The sequence below is a fragment of the Danio aesculapii genome, chromosome 8, assembly GCF_903798145.1.
Source record: "Danio aesculapii chromosome 8, fDanAes4.1, whole genome shotgun sequence".
NCBI lineage: Eukaryota > Metazoa > Chordata > Actinopteri > Cypriniformes > Danionidae > Danio > Danio aesculapii.
In genome coordinates, this window is record NC_079442.1 from 41,929,159 (window position 1) to 41,955,838 (window position 26,680).

At 34.2% G+C, this 26,680-nt stretch overlaps 1 protein-coding gene across 2 annotated transcripts in view; it reads right to left on the bottom strand.

Annotated features, from left to right (window-relative positions):
- Positions 1-26,680, bottom strand: part of LOC130233791 (tight junction protein ZO-2-like) — a 191,258-nt gene that overhangs the window by 141,582 nt on the left and 22,996 nt on the right. Inside the window, exon 1 of one of the 2 annotated variants that reach the window (XM_056464002.1) lies at positions 1,181-1,441. The exons of the other annotated variant lie outside the window; for it this stretch is intronic. Within the exon in view, the coding sequence (XP_056319977.1) occupies positions 1,181-1,231 (51 nt within the window). The 5' untranslated portion in view covers positions 1,232-1,441. Of the gene's footprint in view, positions 1-1,180; positions 1,442-26,680 lie in introns of those variants that run through there. 2 annotated transcript variants of the gene reach the window in all.

The window sequence follows — 26,680 nt, forward strand, 5'->3', positions numbered from 1 at the left end:
ATAATCAATTCAACTTTACTGGTATGTGTTTTAATAGTAATAAAGTTTCCACATGTCCAATATACAGTGCCCAGCATACAAGTACACCCCTCACAAATCTGTCTTTTAAACTCATATTTTAATAGGAAGCTATACAATATTATATTTGTGCATATTCATTACATTAGTAAGTACTGAAGCCAAATCTTATGTAACAAAATAACGTACGATAACAGTCCAAAAACTAATACACCCCAATATATGTTATAGAAACATTAAATACAAATTTAAAAAAAGAGGAAAAATCAAGAGAAGTTAAAAAAAAATTTAAAAAATGTGTTGACATTTTGTAGGTTGATTTTTTTTTTCAATATTTAGCTTGAATTTAACTGTATTATCTTTCAATTTCCAAACATGCTTGATGACTAAAATGTTATTTTAATAAATGTCTCTGTTTAATAAATTTGTTCTGTTTAAATGAACCTAAATACATTGCCTACATTGACTGATAAAAAAATATTCATTTTCAAAATGAGGTGTACTCAATTATGCTGAGCACTGTATATTTAATAGAATATGCTTATTGATATAATATAATATAATTAAGTCTCTAATATTAGTACATTTCTAATAATAAATGCGCATTTTCTTATTTAACAGCATGCTCATTAAAAACAACTATGCCAGTATGTCATGGCTCGTGTCAATCTTATCAAAGTCCACCGGAACACAAGAGAGCAAAACGACAGTGTCAAACTTCAATGTTTTCAGGCCAAACAAGTCAACACACTCCAAGACAGACTCCAAAACGAAAGCAACAACAAACAATTCGCAGTTTTGTTTCCATGAAATGGTATTCATCAGTCGTAGGCGTTTATAAATGAAAACAAAACACAGCTACATCTACTTTTCGACCACTGGGATGACATAAAAATCGATATAAAAGTGTGATAAAGTTGACAGGAGAGCGCTGTTTACAGTATTTTCCGCCCTGAGGAAAACTCAACAGGTGAAGTTCACGGTGCTGCATTCCATTGGCTGAAACCAACCTCCGTCAAACAACCTTATTAACGTTATTATTATCATCAACAAAATTAATATGTCGTATCAAAACGTTTAGATATTCTTTTACCCTTAAGTTTTAACTTCGCTAACAAACATTTAAAACTGATCATCGCATTTCTCCAACAGTGATACTTACAACATTCTCGCTTTTATTCGGATAAGCAACTCCTCCACCTTTCACGGGCATCCTGGTTCCTTTGTGTTTAAGGGGAAAAAAAAAACTACTTCGGCGCTGGAATAAGAGCGATTATTCTATAATCTGTCGCTGTCGTCAGCCTCTAAGATTCAGCATGGCTTTGAGCAAGAGATCCTTGTGAAATCGTCCCTGGTGGAGCGATCAGCGTCTGAGCACGAGAAGGCAGACCCTGGGAAACATTTTTGCTCCGAGCGACTTTCAACCCAAGCCAACCTACTTCACGATTGTACCAATTGCGAAAAGGGGTGTGATGCGGTTACGCGTGTCTCCGTTTTATATCTGCTTTACAAAATATGAAACGCGTATATGGTATAAACTACACGCAGTCAATTTATAAATTAAAATGAATCATTATACTATGTTAGTTACTGATACTCTTTCATATATTACATTTCTAATTAAGCAGCCTCCACCGCTTAGTGAATGGTTGCGCCCAGCGGGCAAACATTGATTTAACTATTCCCTGAGAGAGTTCATGATAACAGACTAAACCGTGTTTACTGTCAAGGGTAGCAAACTTCCAATGTCACTAAAAAGGCAGCTTTGCTTTGCCTTACGTACAAGACCGTATGTGATGTTTGATATATACATGATTTATCACTTAAATAAACAGTCTGAGGGACATTTAAGAGTTAAGGTTGACGGTTCTTTATATAATAGGTATTTGTCTATTTTACAGTATGTGTTTTGAATCGAGGCAGATATTGATGACGGCCATTAAAGTCCTAATTAAAATGATAGGTAAATTATGAAGGTGTATTACGCAAAGCTGGAGCAAGACAAATAGCTGAACTAAAATATGCCTGGAAAATTGATGCACCTTCTTATAGATATTATAAATCAAAATACATTCTCCATAGCCTAATTCTGTGTGTGTGTGTGTGTGTGTGTGTGTGTGTGTGTGTGTGTGTGTGTGTGTGTATATATATATATATATATATATATATATATATATATATATATATATATATATATATATATATAAACACACACACACACACACACACATACACATACACACACACACACACACACACACACACACACACACACACACACACACACACGAGTAGCAGTCGATATGGCTGTATATCGGCACTAGTGGAAGGTGTGTGTTGGCTCAAGGCCGCAGCCTGAGTGCCTTAGTGTGATATTGCGTTTAAACAACAGTTTCACAGTATAATCGTGTATATAAAAAATAAAATCAAACACAGAGAGTCTCAAAAAACCTTTTGTAAGAGGAACTTTCTTCCGCCATCCATACACATCTGCAGCTGATGGTCAGAACAGCAGAAACCGTTGCAACTTTACCAACGTCACTTATACTAGAGATAGTATTTGAATGATTTTCTTGTGTAAAATGATGACAAAACTGATGATTTTGCTCACATTTTGAGATTATAAGTATGAAAGACATCATATAACGGCATGAAATGCCATCAGTCTACAGAGATTTCCCAGTATTTCACTGTTGCAATTGGGATATCACAATAATTAACCCTGAAAAAGTCAAAGTAATGCAAACACTACCAGATTACAATGGTATAAATACAGCTTTACAAAATATAAAAGAGAGAGATCGACTCAGAATGTCACTTTCCTGATTCATAATGATTCGTTCAGATTTAGTTTGAAACTTACACTGGGAAAATGCTGTTTTTGCCCCTTAAGGATTTATTATGCGGTCTCTATTGCCATCTGGTGGATGGACAACATCAACCACCTTTGCTCTGCTCAGTATGACAGGCTAATGGCTGCCAATGCGCTAAAGTTATGAATATTTAAAATAGGCATTATCTTATAAATAAATAAATAAAATATAAATAAACTGCATAGTTGCAATCAAAACAACTACATTCTCACCTAAAAAAGCCTCAAAAGTACATTATGTTGTCCAACAGCTGCAGAATTTGTCAAACTGTAGTCCTCTACTTGTCACTAGCATGGTTTCCGCTACATTCATTCTTCCATGAAGGGGCGCCACACCAAAATTTTTCCCGCCACAGCTACATTACAGTTTCTCATACAACACATTCAGTCGTGTTTTTTTTTAAATAGCGAGTGATAATCACACCATAACATATTTAAAAGGAAGTGAATTATAACAGTGCGAACTTTTCTGTAACCGTAGTAGTGATGTGCGATATTTGTTTAACCGTCTAAGGTTACGTGCTGACTGCCTGGCTGACTGACAGGTGCGTGATGCGTGAGGCCAGCAAACACGACGTATAGCCATTTCACTTTACTTCAGGAAGCATTAATAACGCTCTGTAGGTCTATTGGAGACAATTATAAATATTCCTAGCAAATCCAATAAATGTTGGAGACATACTTGTTACATAAACGCACTAAATAGCACTTCAGCAGCGTTCATTTGAGAGCGCAGAAGAAGATTGGCGCTTGAGCAACGTATATTTGAAGGGGCGTGCAAGAAGTTTTGTGCATGAACAGAGGAAATCAGCGTGCAAGCAAAGAGGTTCGCATACTCATAGGCTATTACATAAATGCGATCTCGACTTGTAACACTGCGCTCACAACATTTGTCACTGAAATAACGCCACAAGTAGTTGGTAGATCTGTGTAAAAAAGGCCTGCCGCCACAGCTGGAAAATATCCTAGAGAAAACACTGCACTTGTATGGGCGGAGTAATACACAAGGGGTGAAGAGGCTGTACGAGTGCTGATATTACTTTAATATCTCACAGCTATCAGATTCGAGAACCTGAACTGTTGTATATATATATATATATATATATATATATATATATATATATATATATATATATATATATATATATATATATATATATATATATAGTTAAAAAACATTAAAACTGCTAAAAAAACATGTGAGGAGAGATTACTAAAGTTTTATTTTTACATTATCGAGTATATTATATCAATTATTAAGATAGGTGTTATAGGTGGTAATAAGTGGTGGTGGGGTGTTGTATTGCAGAGACACAAAAATTTAATATATCCAAATTAATGACACTATATAAACGCTATACTTATAAGCAGTATTTTATCACAGGAGGAGCCTGTGCTGTTTTTGTCTTGCATCTCTATAAACTCCACATGAGGGACCAAATGACAAAGTGTCAAACTCCAGTCTTGATTTTCAGAACAAACATGTCAAAACTCAAAGCCAGACTCCCTAGCGACAGCAACACAACAGTACTCTTAAGTCTTTTCATGACAACATTTTCATAAGGCATTCAGATCTAAATTTACCTGCTCAGATCTAAATTTAAACATCTCTGGACACTTTAGAGCATGCAGATCCTACTGGCTTATCTCATATCTGAGTATAAATAAATTAGATTTACTGTGCTTATAGACAATGAAACAACAGAAGCATAATTCATTCTTCACAATATAAGCGACACCCAGTCCGAGGTACTGTACAACGATAAAGCTGCTTATTATTGTCAGCAGAAACACCCATGTTTACTCATACACAAACAGTCAAAGAAGTCTATTGTCAATCAGCATCCTCTCACACAGATGATGTCATCACAAGGGGTAGATGAACAGCATCATCATTATGCATAAGAACAGCGTTTGACTATCTACACGAATGATGTCACGAAGCGCTCAGCGAAGTAGATCATGTTTCACATGCATTACCATGAATCTTTAATGTCATAATGTGTGGCGAAACATGTGACGAGCAGGGTTGTGTTGTGAGCGTGCGCTGTGTTAAGTCATATTGTGGTGACTGACCTTGCTGTAATCATGACAGAGAGTTGCTCAAGCAGTCTGATTCAATGACTGGCCTCTTTATCACAAGTGGCTTCACAGATCACCGCTGTTTCTTGAAGGATTGGACACCAGGCCAGGGTTGTGTGTGTGTGCCTTTCTGAAGGCCTTGTTGATTTGATTAGAAATGCTGATTTTGGATGCATGGAGCAAGGTTATTATACATTTGCAGTTCTAAATTAGTTTTTATTTCAGTTTTAGTTTGTTTCATTAATGGTTTGTTTGTTTTAGTTCTGTTTTTATTTTGTGAACACATTTCTGTTCTGTTTTTATGTATTTAGTTTTAGTAATTCTAGGTGATCAGAATTAATAAATAAAATAATTGTTTTAACAAACACTATATCTAAAATCCAAAAAAAAAAAAAAAGTAAAAGACATGCGCTGTAGGTGAATTAAATAAACTAAACCAGGGTTCAACGCTAAGGATTTTTTCTTTTTTTTTACTTGCCCTGCCAAAATTGCATATTTTAAATAATGTCAAAAATAACGTCTGTGAATCTTGAATTAAATATATTTTTGAAATGTAAATGAACGTATAATGAGCAAAACTCATGTGTGTTATGCAAACAAAAAGAGCAGTATGGAAAATGTGCAGGTATTTTATTGCAGTTTTAAATTATTTAACAAAAGGTGGATAGGGAGGCCATGATCGTAAGGGCCAATGGAGAGACTTTGGCCTGGACGAGAAGTGCTATGGCATTTTTAATGACCACAGAGAGTCAGGACCTCAGTTTAATGTCTCATCCGAAAGATGGCACCCACTGACAGTTTGGTGTCCCCTTCACTTTTACTGGGGCATTAGAACTCCCACAGACCACAGGTTGAGCGCCCCCTGCTGGCCTCACTAACACCACTTCCGACAGCAACACAGTTTTCCCATGTGGTCTGGTCTTCCATCCAGGTACTGACCAGGCTCAGCCCTGCTTAGCTTTAATGAGTAACCAGAATTGGGCTGCAAAAGCTTGGACTAAGCTGGAGGAAAATGAATGAATGAATGAATGATAGAATAAATGAATAAATAAATAAATAAATAAATAAATAAATAAATAAAAGTAAAACTTATAACGAATTCAGACAAATTCTTTGTTTTTAAAATCAAACTGTATATACACAGTTAAACATGCCTTCACTGTAAATCAGGTCACCAATCTTGATCCTGGAGGGCCAGTGTCACTGCAGGGTTTAGCTCCAACTTGCCTCAACACACCTGCCTGGATATTTCAAGTATACCCAGTAAGACCTTAATTAGCTTGTTCAGGTGTGTTTGATTAGGGTTGGAGCTAAAATCTGCAGGACACCGGCCCTCCAGGAATAAGTTTGGTGACCCCCGCTGTAAATAATATCTGTTGATTGAGAGTTTAGTATTAAGTGTATTTTGTGATTCACAAGTGTTTTCTGTTTATTTATATTTGTGAATTGCATTATGCGACCATAACCTCTGCTCTGTCGACTTTTGATGTTGAAAATTCAACTCTACAGTTCACCAAAGTGACTTTTATTGACATTTGAGTAGTTTGAAATAATATAATATATAAGAAATAATATAATAAGTCTGTAAAATAACAGAAAATGTACTGACAGTTTATTACCATGAGGTTTTGTGGCGCAATAAACCAACCCAGACAATACCTCACTTTAAACTATTACAAATGTTCATAAGTCACTTTTTCAAAAACTATTTAAAGGCATAAATAAACGAGGAATATATATATATATATAACAAAAAACTACGAAAAAAAACTATGAAGAAACCTGGATATTTTTTACAGAATTTTTTTTTTTTTTACAGTTTTTGGCAGATGAATAAAATTTATTACACATTTTATGTTTATATGTTTTTGTATACAAATATGACTGATCTGTTTGTCAGTAAAATTGGCTAATTATTGTTTTATTTCAGTTTTCTTTGACAGTTGTTAGTTTTCTTTAGTTTTAGTTTGTATTTATGGTGAGTTTTTTATTTTAATTTCTATTAATAAAAATGTTTTTTAAGTCAATAGTTGTAGTCTAAGTTTCAGTTTTTGTTTACTAAAACAACTTTGGCATGGAGCAAACATGATTGAAATTTGAATCTAAAGCCACTGAATTACAATTGAGTGAAATCCAAATAAGAGAGCTGGAATAGTTCTCACAAAAACTGTCATCATTTACTCATCATTTGTTCCAAAAACCTGTTTGAGTTTTTTTTTCCCTCAGATTTTTTTCTATTGAGCACAAAAGAAGATTTACTGAAGAAGAATGTTCTAAAAACTATAACTATCTAAATAACCTGTTCCTATTGAACTTATAGCAGGCACCTTAATATCAAAATTACATCAAAAAACACGTCAAAAATCATGAAAGTTTTTTGATGCCAATGTTAAATGCCAATTTGATGTTGTATTGACATCAAGGTAGTCAACTGACATCAAAGTTCACACTTTTTTGATTATCTTGACATTAAGATGCCCGCTGGGTTTGGATGTCAATGGGTGTATTTTGTTCCAGATTAGTTTTATGTGTATTTATTTTTCTCACCCTCCTCTCTCCGTTCTCACTCCACTCTTAGGTTGTTTATTAGCTCAGTTAACTGTCCATCATTGTTATGACAGTGCCAGTTCAGCCAATCCCCGAACGAGCTGCAAGACTTTAATGGTCTGCCAATCAGTGTGTGGTGTGCACTCTGCCTCGGCGTACCTTTTTGTTCCACGCATCCGTGTTTGTCATTCTTAGTTGGTAATTTATTACTTCAGTTTTTCTGATGTAATTCGACTTCACTTGTTGTACTTGTCTTTAAGTATCTACTTTGATGGTTGTTGTGTAATTCTAAACTGAGCGATATGACATTGTTGTTAGGTTTGATTTAGTTTAGCTTGCTTTTGTTAGATTAAGCTTAAGTGTAATTTTGAGTTTTGTAGTTTAGATCGGGTGTCGTGTGTACTGAAGATATCTTTTATATATATTTATATATATATTTATTTATCTTCATAATTATTTTTTTGTCGTTAGATTTAAGGATAGTTTTTTTGTTAATTTCTTTGATTTGGCTTACACTCATTGTTTTTGTTTATAAAGAATATTGTAAATGTTTATTTTTTTCCTTTATTATTGTCATATCTTTTGTTTAAACCACTGAGTAAGAACTGCTAAACTAAACTTAGAACCGATTCCTGCCTCATCTTTGATCTGTCGCACACATTACATGTATTACCTAAACGTTACAGCATCCCTTTTAATCATCATTACCTCATAACAGGCTGCTTTTTTCCAACATGCTTCAAAATCTTTTGTTTGTGTTCAACAGAAGAAAGAACTTGAGTGTGAGTAAATAGTGAGGAAATGCACATTTTTTAGTGAACTACCCCTTATAGTGGCTGTGAGTCTAGTTTTTAAAGAATATACGAAATCAACCAATTTAAAAATAAAGGATTTCAACCCCAAGCTCCAGACTGTCATTGGGCTGTGTATAAAATAAATAACGTTGTAAATAATGATCGGATTCTGAACAGACTGATCTTTCGCCTCAAAAGACCTCAATGTATTGTCAAAGGGTATTATTTAATGCTTACACTGTAAACCCCGCTGTTGTCATTACTAAAGATATTAAGTTAATATAATGTGAAATTGCTTAAAATACCAAGTTTTGGCATCAAAACATAAACAGGTGTGTTTAACTTACTCATTAGGCAGCAAAAAACTTTTAATTAATATTTTAAGTTCTCTGAACTTAACATTTTAATTTCTTTAAACGATTCATCATGTCTCTTTTTAAAATGATTGGTTGTGCTTAAAATTATGCCTTGACAACCAAGCTGATTGCTTGAAATATGTTATATGACACAAGGTGGCCACTCTCTGACGAAAGAGAAAAGTTAAATTAGTAAGTAGATATTTAAATGCTTATATAAATTGTTCTTAATTGATATACACGCAGGGGAGACACGGTGGTGCAGTGGGTAGCGCTGTCACCTTACAGCAAGAAGGTCGCTGGTTCGAGCCCCGGCTGGGTCAGTTGGCATTTCTGTGTGGAGTTTGCATGTTCTCCCCGTGTTCGCGTAGGCTTCCTCTGGGTGCTCTGGTTTCCCCCACAAGTTTAAAGACATGCACTATAGGTGAATTGGGTAAGCTAAATTGTCTGTAGTATAAGTGTGTATGTCCTGGTCCTTGGGGGTTGAGCATTGGGCTAATGACCCACCGCGTAAAAATTAGCCAAGCATGGTGCGGCTAAATATCACCTTCGATGTAAAATGGCTGAAAGTTTAGTTTATTAGCCATTTTAAGTTATCTTTATTTAAACATTTAAGTTAATTCAATGAAGAGACCACATTTGGTCAACTCAATTAGCTGAAATGTTGATTTCCCATTACTCAAACGAACTGAGGGAATCACTTTTTCTCAAACTATTTGAGTAGTCTCAACTTGTAGTCTCTATATGTTTTTTCTCTCTCAAAGTGCATCTTATGAATCACCAAAGGACCATTTATTGTTACTGAAGAAATAAGTCACCTAGATCTTCACTGCACTGAGACTGATTAAAATACCAGCAAATTTTCTCTTTCCGAATGAACTATTTTAATAAGCCTTTAATATACTACTTTATGAATTACCCATAATCATAGATCATTTTAATAAATAATGTTTAAAATGCATACCACATTAAAAAGTATATATAATACATCTGATGGTGGATCTTTCATTATATATAATACATTTCAAATTATGAAATATTTAATTGTGAATAAATGGTGCAGAATTCCCAGAATCCTCTGAATTACCTCACAGTTTTGAATTTGAATAAATGGATCATACGCTCAAAACCAAATCAATGAAGAGTTTTTAAGAGAAATATTCTTCCCTCGTACAAATGTGTAAAGGAGCATTTGATCAAGTTAAACATGTTTCTTTTTTTTTAAAGGACGACAGTACAGCCTTTAAAGATATTTAGATTATTTAGTTAATTATTTTTTATCTACAGATAACAATAATAAGTTTATTAATTATAAAAAAATTTATAATTAATTTAATTTATGATTTATTAAACAGCAAAATCAATCAAAATAAGAGCTTGGTTACCGATCATTTTTAGAAATAGAAAGATAATACATTTAAATTCAAACTGAATATTGCAAAATCTAAAAATATATTTGATATAATCTTTGTTTCTCTTCATTTTTCCTTGTTTTAATTTAATTTAATATTTTTCCCCAATATATAAATTCGGGTACATAAATTTTTGGAGCTTTTTTCTTCAATTAGCTACAGATTTGACTTCAAAACTGACTAATCTCTGTATATGCACAAATATAATATTGTAAAGCTTCCTGCAGAAAATATTCATTTAAAAGAGAGATTTGTGAGGGGTGCACTCATATATGCTGAACGTTTTATGCATTCATTTTCCTTCAGCTTAGTCCCTTTATTCATCAGGGGTCACCACAGTGGAATGAACCACCAACTTATCCAGCATTTGTTTTACACAGAGGACACCCTTCCAGCTGCAACCCAGTACTGGGAAATATCCATACACACTCGTCCACACACACTACGGCCAATTTAGTTTATTCAATTCACCTATACTGCATGTCTTTGGACAGTGGGGGAAACCGGAGCACCTGGAGGAAACCCACACGAACACGGGAAGAACATGCAAACTCCACACAGAAATGCCAACTGGCCCAGCAGGGGTCAAACCAGTGGCCTTCTTGCAGTGAGGTGACAGTGCTTACCACTGAGCCACCGTGTCGCCGTGCAACAAATAATAACTTGACTTCTTGTTGGTCATTTGGAAAAGTGGCTGATGGCAGATTTTCTGATGAATCGTCTGTTGAACTGCTTTGTCAGGTAGTGTATATACTTAATTTTTTTTTTAAAGCACTGAGATCTGTGCAATAGAAACAAGAATGTAAACATATACAGGAACCTTTTGTGTGACAGCTGCATCAAGTGTGAACTCAGCAGATCACAAACAGATCAGCCTGTTTCTATCATTACTAGCACTAAAACAAAAGTTTACGAGCGCTCTCCATCCCTCAGCAGCACATCTACATCAAGTGTGAAGAAAGGCGAGAAAAAAACCAAGGGCTTCAATAAAATCAGGCATATGGACCTAATTAGCACCTACAGAAAAAGCATGTCAGAAGAGCCGCATAAAATGAGGTAAAAGCGCTCTGGAGTGAAGACACAGCTCAGAAAGAAGACTAAAAAAAAACAGCGTGATCCAGTGAAACAGTCGAGCATGGCCTGGCGGGCATGTTTTGATTCATCTGTCTTGCACATACTAATTAGAAAAGATTAACAGGCTGTTGAGTTCACGCCGTGGAGATGAAGTACAGTGTGGCGGCTTTGCAGTTATCACCGCTTTCCTAAAGCCCTCATTGCATTTTAATCAGAAAGCGGGGAGACTTTGCAACACAATCAACTTATGTGGCCATAAAGAGAAAAAAAAGCAACCGCACACTGCCTGTGGAGGAAATTAAATACCTTTTTGATGCTTGCTAAATTTGCAGCATACACTACATGATGGAAAGTGTCACAAATGCATTTTTTTACTTAATTTAATTGAGAGAGATCTAATATGTTTACACATACAAGGAATTTGTTTTCATTACACGACTTTCCACAGTGATAAGACAAAGACACAGATAAAATAAAAAATAATAATAAAAAACAGCAAAATACAATTTTGACAAATGTATGTGCAGTATTTTACTCAAAATATGTGTTGGAATCTGCTCGTTCTGAGTGCAAATTGTTTGACAAATATATAATTTCTTTACACAATGCCAATATTGATGATGTTGTTTTTTAATAATAATAATTCCTTACATTTATATAGCACTTTTCTGGGCATTCAAAGTGCTTTACACATTTTTTGGGGGAATCTCCTCGTCCACCAGCAGTGTGCAGCATCTACCTGTATGACGCAACGGCAGCCATATTACGCCAGACCGCACACCAGCTGATTGGTGGAGAGGAGACCAATTATGATAAGGGAATGGTTAGGAGGCCATGATGGACAGAGGCCAGTGGGCAAATTTGGCCAGAATGCCGGAGTTAAACCTCTACTCTTTTTTTGAAGAACATCCTGGGATTTTTAATGACCACAGAGAGTCAGGATCTCTGTTTAACGTCTCCTCTGAAAGATGGCACTCACTGAGCAGAATAGAGTCTACTTCACTATAATGGGGTGTTATGACCCACACAGACTGCAGGTTGAGCGCCCACTGCTGGTCTCACTAACCCTACTTCCGGCAGCAACCTAGCTTTCCCATGTAGTTTTCCATCCAGGTACTGACCGAGCACAGCCCAGCTTAGCCTCAGTGGGCGATGTGAGAGTTTCAGAGAGCTAACTGCCAGCTGAATTTAAAAACAAAAACAATCAACTCTATTGATTTCTATCTATTGCAATCTATGTAAGAGGGCAGCATAGTGGCGCAGTGAATAGAGCTCTTGCCTCATCGCAAGAAGGTCGCTGGTTCGAGCCTCTGCTGGGTCAGTTGGCATTTCTGTGTGGAGTTTGCATGTTCTCCCTGCGTTCGCGTGGGTTTCTGCCGGGTGCTCCGGTTTCACCCACTAGTCCAAAGACATGCGCTTCAGGTGAATTGAGTAAGCTAAATTGTCAGTAGTGAATTTGTGTGAATGGAAGAGGGGGTGCAATCCCAGTGATGGGTTGCAGCTGGAAGGGCATCCGCTGCGTAAAACATATGCTGGATAACTTGGCGGTTCATTCCACTGTGGCGACCCCAGATTAATAAAGGGACTAAGCTGGAAATAAAATGAATGAATAAATAATCTATATACTGAAGGCTAAACATTCATTCATTCATACATTTTCTTTCTGAAAGTTAAACATAAAGTGGAAAAGAGTTAATTAACAGAATCAGTTTTTTTGTGATTCAGTTTATTTTCAGTTCTGAGATGCACTATTGGATCTTTATCTCTGCTTTGTCCACCTTTGATGATAAAAATGTAGCTCTGCAGTTTAACAAAGTGACTTTTATTGACATTTTAGTAGTTTGAAACAATACATTGATTAAGAAATTAGAAAGAATTAAGTCTGTAAAATAACAGAAACTGGTAGTTTATTACCACCCACAAAGCAAAATATCTCTGGCCCAGCTCTGGCCCACACAATCAGCTTTTGCTTGGCCCACATGCCGCAGTGAATTACGGCACATGACTGGACCATATCTGGCTTCCAGACAAGGGCCAAACACGGACCATATCTGGGCCAAGTCTCAGCCGAGTTAATAACCCATAACTGAGCCTAAAATGGGCCAGATATGTTGATGTGTCACCACTGCAATGAAATTGATAAACCCATAAATCATTGCGCTTTAGGCTTGCTATGTGTGAGCTTTTTTCTCGAAGCGACCTGATTGGTAGAATTTTTTTCTTTATTTTAAAATAATAAAAATGTATTTTAAATGTGGGTCAGGACAGGCCAAACTTACATGGCCCACATATCAAGTATTAACATCTGGGCCAAATACTACATTTTACTTTTGGCCCGAGTATTGTTTGCTAGCTTGAAGACGGTGCCACCTCTGCCAAACCAGGGCCATGTTTGACCCACATGCTGTATACCAGTGCCGGATAAATGCCTGCTGTGCCAGATTTATGCCAAATCTGGGCCAGAATTCTTTGCTACATGGGCAGGTTTTTTTTACTGTAATTTACAACATCAACCGAGGCAATGTATCATTTTAAACTATTAAAAGAAAGAAAAGACTGAGGTCCTATAATGCAACTCAAAAGCATAACTAAATGGACAAAAACACAAATAACAAAATACAGAAAACTCTTAATTTCTGGATATTTTTACAGTGTATTTAATTTTTTAAATAATAATTATTATTGATTAATACAGTAGTGAAAATCAGTAAATCAGTGGTCAGATATAACCTTCATTTTGATGCATCTTTATTTTTTATATTTAAAATAATAAAAAATAAACTCACACATATCTCAGTATATACTTACAAAACAAACACTAACATATTTAACAACAAACCCACATTTTCTCTACAGGCCAAAACCTAAAAGTTTTTGCCAAACTATTACACATTTTCACCACAATGGAGAGATTAAAACATGTTAGACCTTAAAGTGACAGCTCACCCCAAAAACAAAAATGTTGTCATCATTTACTCACTTGACATGCAAACCAGTTTCATTCATTTATGCATTTATTGATGTTCTTTTCAACACACACACACGCACGCACGCACGCACGCACGCACGCGCACGCACGCACGCACGCACGCACACACACACACAAAGACATTTTGAAAAAAGATGAAAAAACCAAATTTGGATAAATTGGTGGTTCATTCCGCTGTGGCAACCCCTAATTAATAGACGGAGCCAAAGGAAAATGAATGAACCATGGGCTTCCATAGTAAATACAAACTTCATTTTGTGAGTATATGATGACAGATTTTTTTTTGGGGTGAAATGTCTATTTAAGTTTAACATATTAGGACTAAAACCACAGAAAAAAAAAAACTTTAATTTTGATTTCAGAGGGACTTTAAACTTTATCCTCACCATGATTATTGTCTGGTGCGAACAGGTCTATATAAACAGAAAAGGCCATCCTCAGTATATGACACATGATTTCAGGTCAGAGGTCAGTAATAACGCACAGCACTATCTGGACTCTCTGCTATTGCTGCTGAAATATGCATTGGCATGAAGTATGAAGCATGTGCCCTCTAGATTACACCGCTTGGAGCTACGTTTGAATGAATAATACATTTGAAAAGAGTGGAGCCGGCTTACAGGACAGAAATAACCAAGATGAATGAATGAATAATATAAATAAGTTCATTTAAAGTACATACATATGAGCCAATGTCTGGTTTCTGACGTCAGCTTGAACACAGTGGATCTAATCTCCTGTAACTGGCATATTTTATGGATATTTTGGTTTGTGTTTATTACTGTGTGTAATGCTTTTTGAAGATTTTATTATTTTAAACAGTATTTGGAATATAAATAGCTGAATGAGTGGACAGTACAAAAATCAGCCGTCTACCTTGTCAGAATGTCCTAACTCATTCAAAAAGTAGGTAGCACATTTTGATGACGCAATATGCTACCCATCAGATTTTGCTATCAGTGTAAATTTACAGCAGTGATATGAAGCTGTAAAATCGCGCTAACCCACCTAATCCCTAACCCCAACCCCAGAACCATTCAAATACAGTGCTGGTAGCATGGTGGGTAGGATAAAATGTCAGGACACCCGGTGTGTTGTTGGTGTAATGCCACAGTAAAACACAAGAGGGCACTTTTTACATGATTGACCGTATCTCATTAATTTCAAGGAGAAGTGATGTGGAACTGAACAAGACATGGATTTAAGCATAGATTGACATTGTAGTGATGAGATTTAAAAAAAAAATCATTATTTATCTTTATACAAATGTATTTAATTATATCATTTATTTGTTTGTACACAAAACATCATGTATTATCAAAGTTTTACTTTTTATAATTTCATATGCATTATAACACAAATATAAATATAAGGTTATATTTAATTTTATATGCTTGAAGATTATGGGCATACAATTATATAATTGTTATTTTAATTATTATCATTATTATTATTATTTTAATAATTAATATTTTATTTATTTCATTATTTATTTATTTACAAATGTGATTAATTATATCATTAATCTATTTATTTATTTTAGAAAAAACTACAAATACATATACATACATATATACATATACATACATATATATATACAGATGAAGTCAGAATTATTAGCCCCCCTGAATTATTAACCCCGTTTATTATTTTTTTTGCCCAATTTCTCTTTAACAGGGAAAGATTTTTCAACACATTTCTAAACATAATAGTTTTAATAACTCATTTCTGAAAACTGATTTATTTTATTTTTGCCATGATGACAGTAAATAATATTTGACTAGATATTTTTCAAGACACTTCTATACAGCTTAAAGTGACATTAAAAGGCTTAACTAGGTTAATTAGGTTAACTAGGCAGGTCAGGGTAATTAGGCAAGTTATTGTACAACAGTGGTTTGTTCTGTAGACTATTGAAAAAATATAAAGTTTAAAGGGGCTAATAATTTTGACCTTAAAATGGTTGTTGCTAAAGCTTATTAGAAAGTATAAACATTTTTTTAATTATTCTCTTATGATTATTTTATTTATTTAACATAAATATCATATATTAATATAGCCTTTTATATTATAGCAATATATGCATTAAAATAGGTTATACACATATATATATATATATATATATATATATATATATATATATATATATATATATATATATATATATATATAGTATATGCTTATTAGAAATTATATAAATTTATTTAATTATTCTCTTAAATTTATTTCATTATTTTTTTTTCTAAATGTGATTAATTAGATCATTAATCCATTTATTTATTGAACACAAACAAAATCATATATTAATATAGATTTACATTTCATAACAATATATGCATACAATACAATATAAACATAATATCACATATAATATTATATATTTTATATGCTTAACAGAAATTATACAATTATTTAATTATTTTTCTGATATTTATTTAAATATTTTCAAATTACACTAATTATATCATTTATCTATTTATTTATTTTACACAAAAATCATATATTGATATAGCTTTATATTTTATAATAATATATTCACAAAACATTTATAATTATATTTATACATCATAAATATAAACATAATAATATACATATATTTCATATGCTTATTAAAAATTATAAACATTTATTAAATTATTCTATTCTATTCTATTCTATTCTATTCTATTCTATTCTATTCTATTCTATTTATTTATTTATTTATTTACAAATGTGATTAATTGTAGTTTTGCATTTAATAATGATAATAATAGTAATGCATTAAAATAAATTATAAACATATTATTATATATAATACTACAAATACATGTACAAATACATAAAATACAAATGTACTTAATTATTCGCTTTATGCACAGGATAATGATCAGCATTCAGGAGTTTGTTCAGCCCCTGTGCACCTGCCTGTCACAATACACAGCACTAGTCATAAGACAAATCTGGACAAGAAAACAGTGTGTGATGAAGGTCACCCTGAGCATCTCCTTTATGTTTCTCCCTCTGGGTCAGTGCATAAATCACAGCTATGGATCAGCCAGCTTCAGGAAAAAGTCTAAAATCAGCAGACGGATTAAAAGACAGAGCCAGCTATTGAGTCCAGGACAGAGATGATATGAGTCAGAGTCACGTCTGGGCTGTTATGTCAGCTTCAGTGCTTCTGGTTGTTCTAACATTCATGATGCATGACTTCTTACATGCATTATGTATCAGAATAAATGTTGCGGCCTTATTGATGAAGAAAGAACAAGAGATAATAAAATATGAACATGAGGGGAAGGTCTTCCATTGGCCTCACTTGCAATGTACAGCAAGGTTATTTTGGTGTGACAGAGGTGCTATTGTGGCTGTAATTTAGTTTACATAAGTTTTAGTTTTTTAAGTAAATGTAGTGTATACGTTTGCACTTTAATTTTAGGACAATTTTAATGAGATCATATACAAAAATAAAAACAATTAATAATAAAGAAATAATAAACTGTTAGATATAAAATAATAGAGAATTAATAAATTTATACAATAAATAATAATAAAGGGTGACGCAGTGGCGCAGTAGGTAGTGCTGTCGCCTCACAGCAAGAAGGTCGCTGGTTCAAACCTTGGCTGGTCTGTTGGCATTTCTGCTCTCCCTGCGTTTGCGTAGGTTTTTTTCAGGTTGAATTAGGTAGGCTAAATTGTCCGTAGTGTATGAGTGTGAATGAGTGTGTATGGATGTTTCCCAGAGATGGGTTGCGGCTGAAAATGCATCCGCTGCGTAAAACATGTGCTGGATAAGTTGGCGATTCATTCCGTTGTGGCGACCCCGGATTAATAAAGGGACTAAGCTGAAAAGAAAATGAATGAATGATGAATAAAATAATAAAAAATAAGTAAAAAAAAAACATAATAAATAAAGAAATAATAAACCGTAAATGAATTGATAAATACTTAAAATAAATAAATAAAAAATACAATTAAAAATACATAATAAATAATAAACAATAAATGAATTAATAAAATAAATAATAATAAAGAATAAATAAATTAATACAATAAAAAAAAATTATAAATAAATAAATAGATAATACACAATAAATGAATTAATAAAATAAAAAATAACAAAGAATAAGTAAATAATTACAATAATAAATAAATGAATAATAAACTATAAATTAATTAATAAATAATTTTTAAAGAAAATATAAATAAATACAATTAAAATTAATAATTTAAATAAACAAATAAATAATAAATAATAAATTAATTATTGAAATAAATACTAATAAGGAAGGAATAAATAAATAAATAAATACAAATAAATAAATTAAATAAATAAATAGATAATACACAATAAATTAATTTATAAAATAAATACAATAAAAATAAACAATAAATACATTTATAAAGTCAATAATAATAAAGAATAAATAAAAATGAGATAAATTCAAAATAAATAAATGAGTAAAATAAACAAACAAATAAGTAAATAAATAAATAAATAGATAGATAAACAAACAAACATTACAGCAAACATAACTATACTGGCAACAAGCAGAAGTAAGTTTAAATCTAATTGTATTTTTTCTAATGTTCAGTTTATTACAACTAACAAAAATGTTTTATAAACCCTTTATAAACCTAAACTAACCCTACTATAAAACCTTTATAGTCAACACAATCACTTTAAATTAAATAATTTAAAGTACTATTCAGTATTAAAATATTTTCTTTAAAAGCAAATAGAGATATATCATTTTAGATACTTTTTAATGGGCTTGCCAATAACTTTTGTAAATGTAATTAATTAATAATTATTTAAGAATAAATATTTATTTATATATAATATACATAAATTTATTTGTTCATGTATGTATGTATGTATGTATGTATGTATGTATGTATGTATGTATGTATGTATGTATGTATGTATGTATGTATGTATGTATGTGTGTATGTATGTATGTATGTATGTTAATGAGCAAATCCAAATGTCCTCTTGTGCCTTTTTATTAAACTCTGCAAAGGGCAAGAATGAATGAGAATTATGCTAATGTCTATTGAGTAGTAAAATAATAAATACACCCAAGAGAATTGTTCAACACAACTATATTACACCCCAGTCTGGACATGTAAATCAACCCAAAGGCTCTGTTACATCAAACTACATGAGTAAAGTCAATTTGCCAGCTATATTAAACCATCAAACATTCCCTGGCTTCGTTTTTGGAATAAAGATTGAGGAAAATGTCACCCGAAGGACACAAAGGTAGACTGTGTTGAATGCTTATTGGAGGCTCAGACCTTAAGCCAATTTTTACACACAGTCTGAGTGATGCTAATAATATCCAAATGACTATATCAGTATAAACTGTTAATCTCAGAGACATATGCTAAATAAACAAAGGAAACTTGCAGTGAAATAATGTGGTTTTAAAAAAATGCTTCGTGTGGACCCACAAACAAGTGGAAATGATATTGGGTGAAGAACATTTGATCTTGAAAATTCAAAGAAAGTTGAATTTCCGAAAACAGAAATTGGGTAAAATATACAGGGGGGCTAATAATTAAATCTTATCAAAAATGAAGATATAACACAACAAATGAGGTGAACAGATGAATAAGTATAAACAAAAAAGAAAGGCAAGAAAGTAAAGATGAAATACCTGCCAGAGCTGTGTTAAACTGTGTACAGATGCGCGGCGTAACTCTGCGAGGTACATGTACTGTGGTTCGCTGGTCCAGTAATTGTTCTCCCTGGAGTAGCTGGAGGGGAAAGATGCAGATTAGCACAGATGCTCACTAAAGCCTAACCTGGACGACTGACTAACACTTTGCATCAGGTTATCAGCAGAAGAAGAAGAGCTGTTAAACAAATAACTCTGGTTTTGATCACACATGCTGCAATCCTTATCAAAATGGATGGACGGACGGACGGACGGACAGACCAGATAGACAGACAGACAGACAGACAGACAGACAGACAGATAGACAGATAGATAGATAGATAGATAGATAGATAGATAGATAGATAGATAGATAGATAGATAGATAGATAGATAGATAGATAGATAGATAGATAGATAGATAGATGAAAGTTTTTAAAACAATATCAGTGTGTAAAGTCTCTCAGTTGAGCGTTTAGAAGGTCAGGGTCTCCTTTAGAGCTCCTCTAATCTCCCACACACAGTGTGGTGGCGGCCAGTGCGTGACGTGATGTATGTGCGCTCTGGTCTGAGGCATTGCTGTCCAGGGCCTCGTTAATAAAACCACACAGTTCAGTCCATCAATCCAGAGGCAAACGAGCCAGTGCATTCAGACAGACTCATTTGGCGCTGGACCACCGCAGCTACTCAAGTACTGTACAGAGATCAAAACTATGAATCAACCTACATTTTCCTTAATTTCATGGTTTCTGCTTTTTCCTATTTAACATCATACTAACAGGAGTAAAAGAGCAGTTTTTACAGCATATTTCATGAATGGAAGAGTGAATGCAAAAGTTTATTGGAATGTCCTTTATCAACAAAATTCCTATAACTGTACACTCATCATTCAGCCATTTTTATACAGAAGATTAGCACAGATGTTTCAACGTCACATTGAAACATTGAAATGGCCAGTCTAAAAAACCTGGACCAGTCTAAACCTTATTGAAATTTCAGGTTTGCATGTGTGCAGCAAATGGAGTTCTCTAATAGTGATGTTTCCGCACAGTTAAAGCCCAAGCCAATGTCAAAGACCTATGAAAACTGTGTTGTGGCCTTGTGTCAGTTGAATCTGCTCTACTGAAAGATTTCAGCTGCTGTCTGGGCTTTCACTGTCTTTCTGCACCGCCCTTTCTTCATGTGTTCAATACTTTTAACTGCGTTATTTCATTTTATTATGCATAACTTCATTTATTTGTAAACTAATTAGATTAGTTTTCTTTGCATACGTGGATTTCTTTAAATATTAACATCTGGGGAAAATTTCAAATCAACGGCACATTTAGAAATATGTTTTCTGAGAAAAATGGTGATGTGTTCAATATTTATTTCCCCCACTGTATGTTGGATAATCTGATATCTATATCGATTGCAAATATTTAAGAAATGCAACAAAAATACAGCTGACTTCTTTGTGTTCTTTGCAGTTGTGCACAGCACAATTACCTTAGCCCTTTGTTTCCGTTTTGCAGCAAAATAACAAGTCGGCACTCAAATCCTTTTAGATCTGGCTGTACAAGTTCAAATACTAGTACTTTGATTTTTGCTACTCCTTTTGCAGTATTTTCAGACCAGCACAAGCCTAATTTTCCCATTTTCCGCCACGTTGTTTAAATAGTAAATCTATTTCTGCCACTTTGTGAACTCATGGGTGTTTCGGTCTAGAAAAGAGGTGTGTTAAGGCGCAATGTTGATGCGTTGCTATTTTGAGGAACTAAAATAGACTGCGCAATAGACCACCTGAATGCAGGTCTAAAGTCCAGCGCAGAGCGCGTTAGTTGTGCGCCTCACTTAAACATTGCTTAAAACACGCAGGATGTACAGCAATACACAAATATCTTTACAAATGAAAAAGAATTAAAGGTATAAAATATTACAAAAAATATTAGCCTACTTTCTACATAAATATAAAAACCACTACTTCCATGCCTCCATCATCTCAGGGTTTTTTTCCAGTTTATTCACGACAACTTGCTTTTGTATAATGTTATTATTATTATTACTATTATTATTATTTATTATTATTATTATTATTATTATTATTATTATTATTATTATTTATATGCATATTTATATTTGTTTTATTAAAAACAAGCTTAGATTTGTCCACCTGTCAGGTTTTGGACCATATGGGGCTTAGCATGTGTGATTGGGTATGACTTTTTTGACCACACTTTGTTATTATTGTTCATAAATTAATTTGCTGGAAATTAGAACTGAATTTAGAAATAGCTTTGAAACAAATCTTTGTGCTTAACAAACAAAATTAATTATGTAGGGTAATGGATGTCTTCAGTGGAGTGCGTACAACACCATTTACTTATCCACGAAAGAGAAAGAGAAAGTAAAGGCCGAATGGAGGAGGCTCGTTCTTTATCCTTGTGCTGCAGATGGTTTGTGTAACTGTTTTCTCGCTAGTGAAGCGTTCAGTTTTATCACTTACAAAGTCCACCATGTAATTTGCAAATGCACCATGGCGCGACACACCTGACTCTTAAAGGGATTGGGAGTTGAGACTGTGATTGGTTTATTCTCAAAACACATCCAGAACTCATTAAGAGAATAAGCACAATCCTTTTAGACCATGCACCACGGTGCAGAGCATATTTTTCTGTCCTTAAAATAGCAAAAGTGGATTCGGACACGCCCTTAATGATTTTGCGCCATGTGCTTTAGACTTTGCGCCTAGATCAATAGAGTCCTTAGTCTGTGTCGTGTCATAGTTGGGGGCGAGGCAGGCGGAAAAACAATCAGAGCGCTCTTTTTTTATCCTTTCACGCCAATTCCATATGCTGAAGTGGGCATCTACCTCCAACTTGAGGCAACTTGGGGAACACACTAAACAAACTAGCCTGAAAGATGCTCACTAACGGCCCAACGGTGGCCAACGCCTGAACTCTGGCTTACTGTGTCTCTGCCTTTAAATGACTTGTAAGATGCTAAATCAACTTTTGGAAGCTGTTTGGACAGAACAGTGTGTAGGTATAGTGTGTCCACTGTCATATTGGAGTGATTTAAACAACAACAACAACACAAGTCAATTTTTTAAATAGGATCCTATGACCTTATGACAATACATTTTTGGTGGGCCCCCTAATAGTAACTCCTGGGGCCCCTAAATTGCATGGGCCCTTAGAAATCGTCCTAACCCCACCTGAGCAGCGCCCCCGTGTAGGTGTGTGTGCTGCAAACCTTGTAACGGCATTTGTCGGACTCGTCGTTGCAGAAAGGCACAGCAGGAGAAACAGGCACGCATGTGTGAGCGGTGGGCGGGGAGAAGCAGCTCATTTGCATTTAAAGGCACAGGCAACAAAATCAGCTACAATGTGCTCTTACTCCAAAATTCACATATTCAGCAGTAAAATAAATGATCTGATGGATCTTTTGAGCTGAAACTTTACAGACACATTCTGGAGACACCAAAGACTTATCTTACATCTTATAAAAGGGGTAAAATAGGAGTCCTTTCAAGCTTTCCAACTGTCACACCAGATGTCATAAATCCCAAAAAACACGCAGAGGAGCACACAGAGCAAGGGTCACACGTGTAAGGGTGTTATTTGAGGTTCAGTCAGACGGCAGGCCCCAGGCAGCAGGTCTGAGACACAGGCCATCGTCGCCACCAGCTGCGCAGACGCTCCCAGAGCCCAGTCTGCTGTAATCGCATGTGACAGCCAGAGAGGAGATCCGGGCTGGATCTGCCCCGCTGAGAGGGGCGCAGGAGCTGGTTAACGGTGCTAGCAGTGACACAGTCTGTCTCTTATCACTGAAGAAACACAATAGACAGGACAAAACAGCCCACAACACAAACTGTCATCCCAGTGGAGAAGAAAACACAAGGTTGGGGAGGCTGGCTTCTTCACACCGCAGAAGACCCGAGCTGATGTGTAGCAGTTTTATAATTACTGGCAAATGATGATGCTGATTTATAAAGACTAGAGAGGTGGATAAATGACTAGGGTTTTGGTGTTACATTAGCATTAGAATTGACATTTACATTTAGCTTTTTTCATTCAGCGATTCAACAGCAAGAGAGATTCAACCAGAATTACCACAGTTCAGTCATCTAATGTAACAAGTAAATCTTTGGTTTAATTTAAATTCTATTACAGTCACCAGCGATAGCTACTGCGGATCGCTGAAGAACTACACTGTAAAAAAATCTGTAAAAAAAAACGGTCAAAGGACTGGCAGCTGGGCTTCCTGAGATTACAGAAATTACAGAAAATAACCATTTCACAAAATTATAGGCAAAAACTGTGATAATACAGAACATACGTTATGGTCAATATTAATTAAATTACAGTTAATTACTGTTGATAATTTGCATTTAAACTGTGAAAAAATAGGGGGGTAATTACTGTCATTTTACAAATTATTACTGTAAATATTTCATTTATTATTGTAATTATACATATTATTAATGTAATTATACAAATTAATTAATGTGATTATAATGATTATTACTGTAATTATGCAGGTTATTACTGTAATTATACACATTAATTAATGTGATTATACAGATTAATTTATGTAATTATGCATGAAATCTCTAAATATTTTATAAATGTTTCCAATTTTAACATACATTTAAATCAGAAAAAAAAAGATTTTAAAGAGTGATTAAAAAAGCTTCAGAACAAATAATTGGTGTTGTCATAAAACACTGTAAATATATCTATACATTAACAAATATTTTTAATCAAATTTTTCATTTCTTTTTTTTTCTTACAAATAACACATTTGCTCATCATTTAAGAACAAGAACAAGGTTAGTGTCATGTGAGGACGGCTGCTCAACAATGTTGAGGATCAAATAACAGTTTATTAAGAGAACCGTCTTGCAATTAAAGATTGAAACAGGAACAAACAGGTGCATACAGATAATCCCAAGCGAAAAGGCAGCAAACAAAATAACAAAGCAAAGGGTCAAACACGGCAAAGGAAAATGCATCGCAATGCTCACTAAACAGTTTATCAAGACTCAGCAACGATGTGTGTGTGTGTGTGCTGAGTTTATAGTCCTTGAAATCAGTCCATAACGATCTTCTAACTGTGTGTGTAATCAGTCAGAATTAGGAACCCGGGTGTGCGAGATGCATGCTGGGAGTTGTAGAAAGTAAAGTAGTGTTTGCATGTAGTTTTCCAGCGATCCGAAGCTGCTAGTTCACTTGTGATCGTAACAGTTAGCATAGCAACATTGTAGAAAAATAAACTTTTTATAGTTTACAGTGCATGCATTATAAGCAGCTCATAAACAATATACTCTTATTTGACATTATTAACCTCACGTTAATCTTCATATGATTACTATCTTCACTAAAAACAATTTGACTGAATTTTTGTTTCCCTGTTTTTACAGGAATAATCTGTAAATATTAACATAAAAGTACGCGTTACTGTCTAAAAATTTATAACATTTTCTTTAAAAGACAGAAAAACACCATCAAGCACCATACACACCTGTTCTGCTTTTCCATGATTACAAGCACATACACAGCTAAGCTCTTCATTGTTTCATTACCTGGACTAGAGAATTCACACACACATCTGGGCTGAGTCTTGTTATCTGTTAAAACTGTGACATTACGACACGTTTTCCCTTGCCTTGTCTAGCCCTGTTTTGACCCTTGCTTTGCTTTATTGTTTATGCTACTGGCTGCTGCCTGTAACGTACCGCCTGCTGCCTGTTTATTGACCTCGACATTTGATTATCTGTATGTTACCGATTTGCACCTGTTTTGACCGTTGCCTGCCTGAACAATCTGCCTAATAAACTAACTATACTAGTAGTAGTAGTCGTAAAAGTAGTAGTAGAAGTAGTATTGGTAAAGTTACTATGCCATACATGTAAACAGGGTCGGAGTGGGACTCCTTTTCAGCCCTGGAATTTCAAGCCTTAGACCAGCCCACTTCAGTTCATGACTAACTATATTAAAATAACGTCATTTCCAACTCAGTACTTCACATTGAAGATATTTTTGAACTGTTAACACAATGTAACGTTTAACAGTATCAGAATCAGAATCTATTTTCTGTAAGAATTAGCGCTCATAAATATCCAAACCATGAAATGAAAAAATATCAAATAAATACAAATATATATTAGGCTATACATATAAAATAAGATTAAATTAAATGTATTGAATTGTATAATGACACTATCATGTCTTTTTCAAGGAAATGGCTGCTTTATAACTTTAAATAAGTTTTTTTTCATAAATTTGAGAACATTATAGGTTAGCTAAATCTCCAACATTATTCTTTAAAACAATGTCCTTTTCTGCAATATCTGAATATGTATTCTGTGCAAAACTATTTACAAATATCCAGTCCTTAAACAAGAATAAAACAAGTATTGCACTCTTATCTGCCAGACTTTTTAACCACAGTATTACTTTCTAATGATGGCTTCATCTTTTTTTTTTCTTCCTTTACCTTCCTGTTTTTAGCTTTCTGATCAAGTTAAGTCCGATTTATTAATGTAGTGAATCATCTGATTTCATTATTTGTCTGAGTGCATTTTTCATTGAGCAGGTGTAATATTCATTAATATAAGTATGAATTGTTTGAATTCTTTTATTCACTGTGACAATCCTACCTGCCCATTCTAGTGTGTTGGGCTTATGACTGGTGTTTGGTAATGTCACTGGGCCTGGCTCTTCACTATTAGGAGCAAACTGGACTAGAGGCTGCTGTTGAAGGGCTACAGTACAAGGAATAATTCGGTACATAAACGTTGGTTTGCAGACATTGTTGTTTTGCACTGCTGCTAACTAGCTTAACGTTAACTTACCGGCCATTTCATCGTCTTCATGTGTTGTACTCTCGCTGCTGCTGGTTCTAACGAAAAAT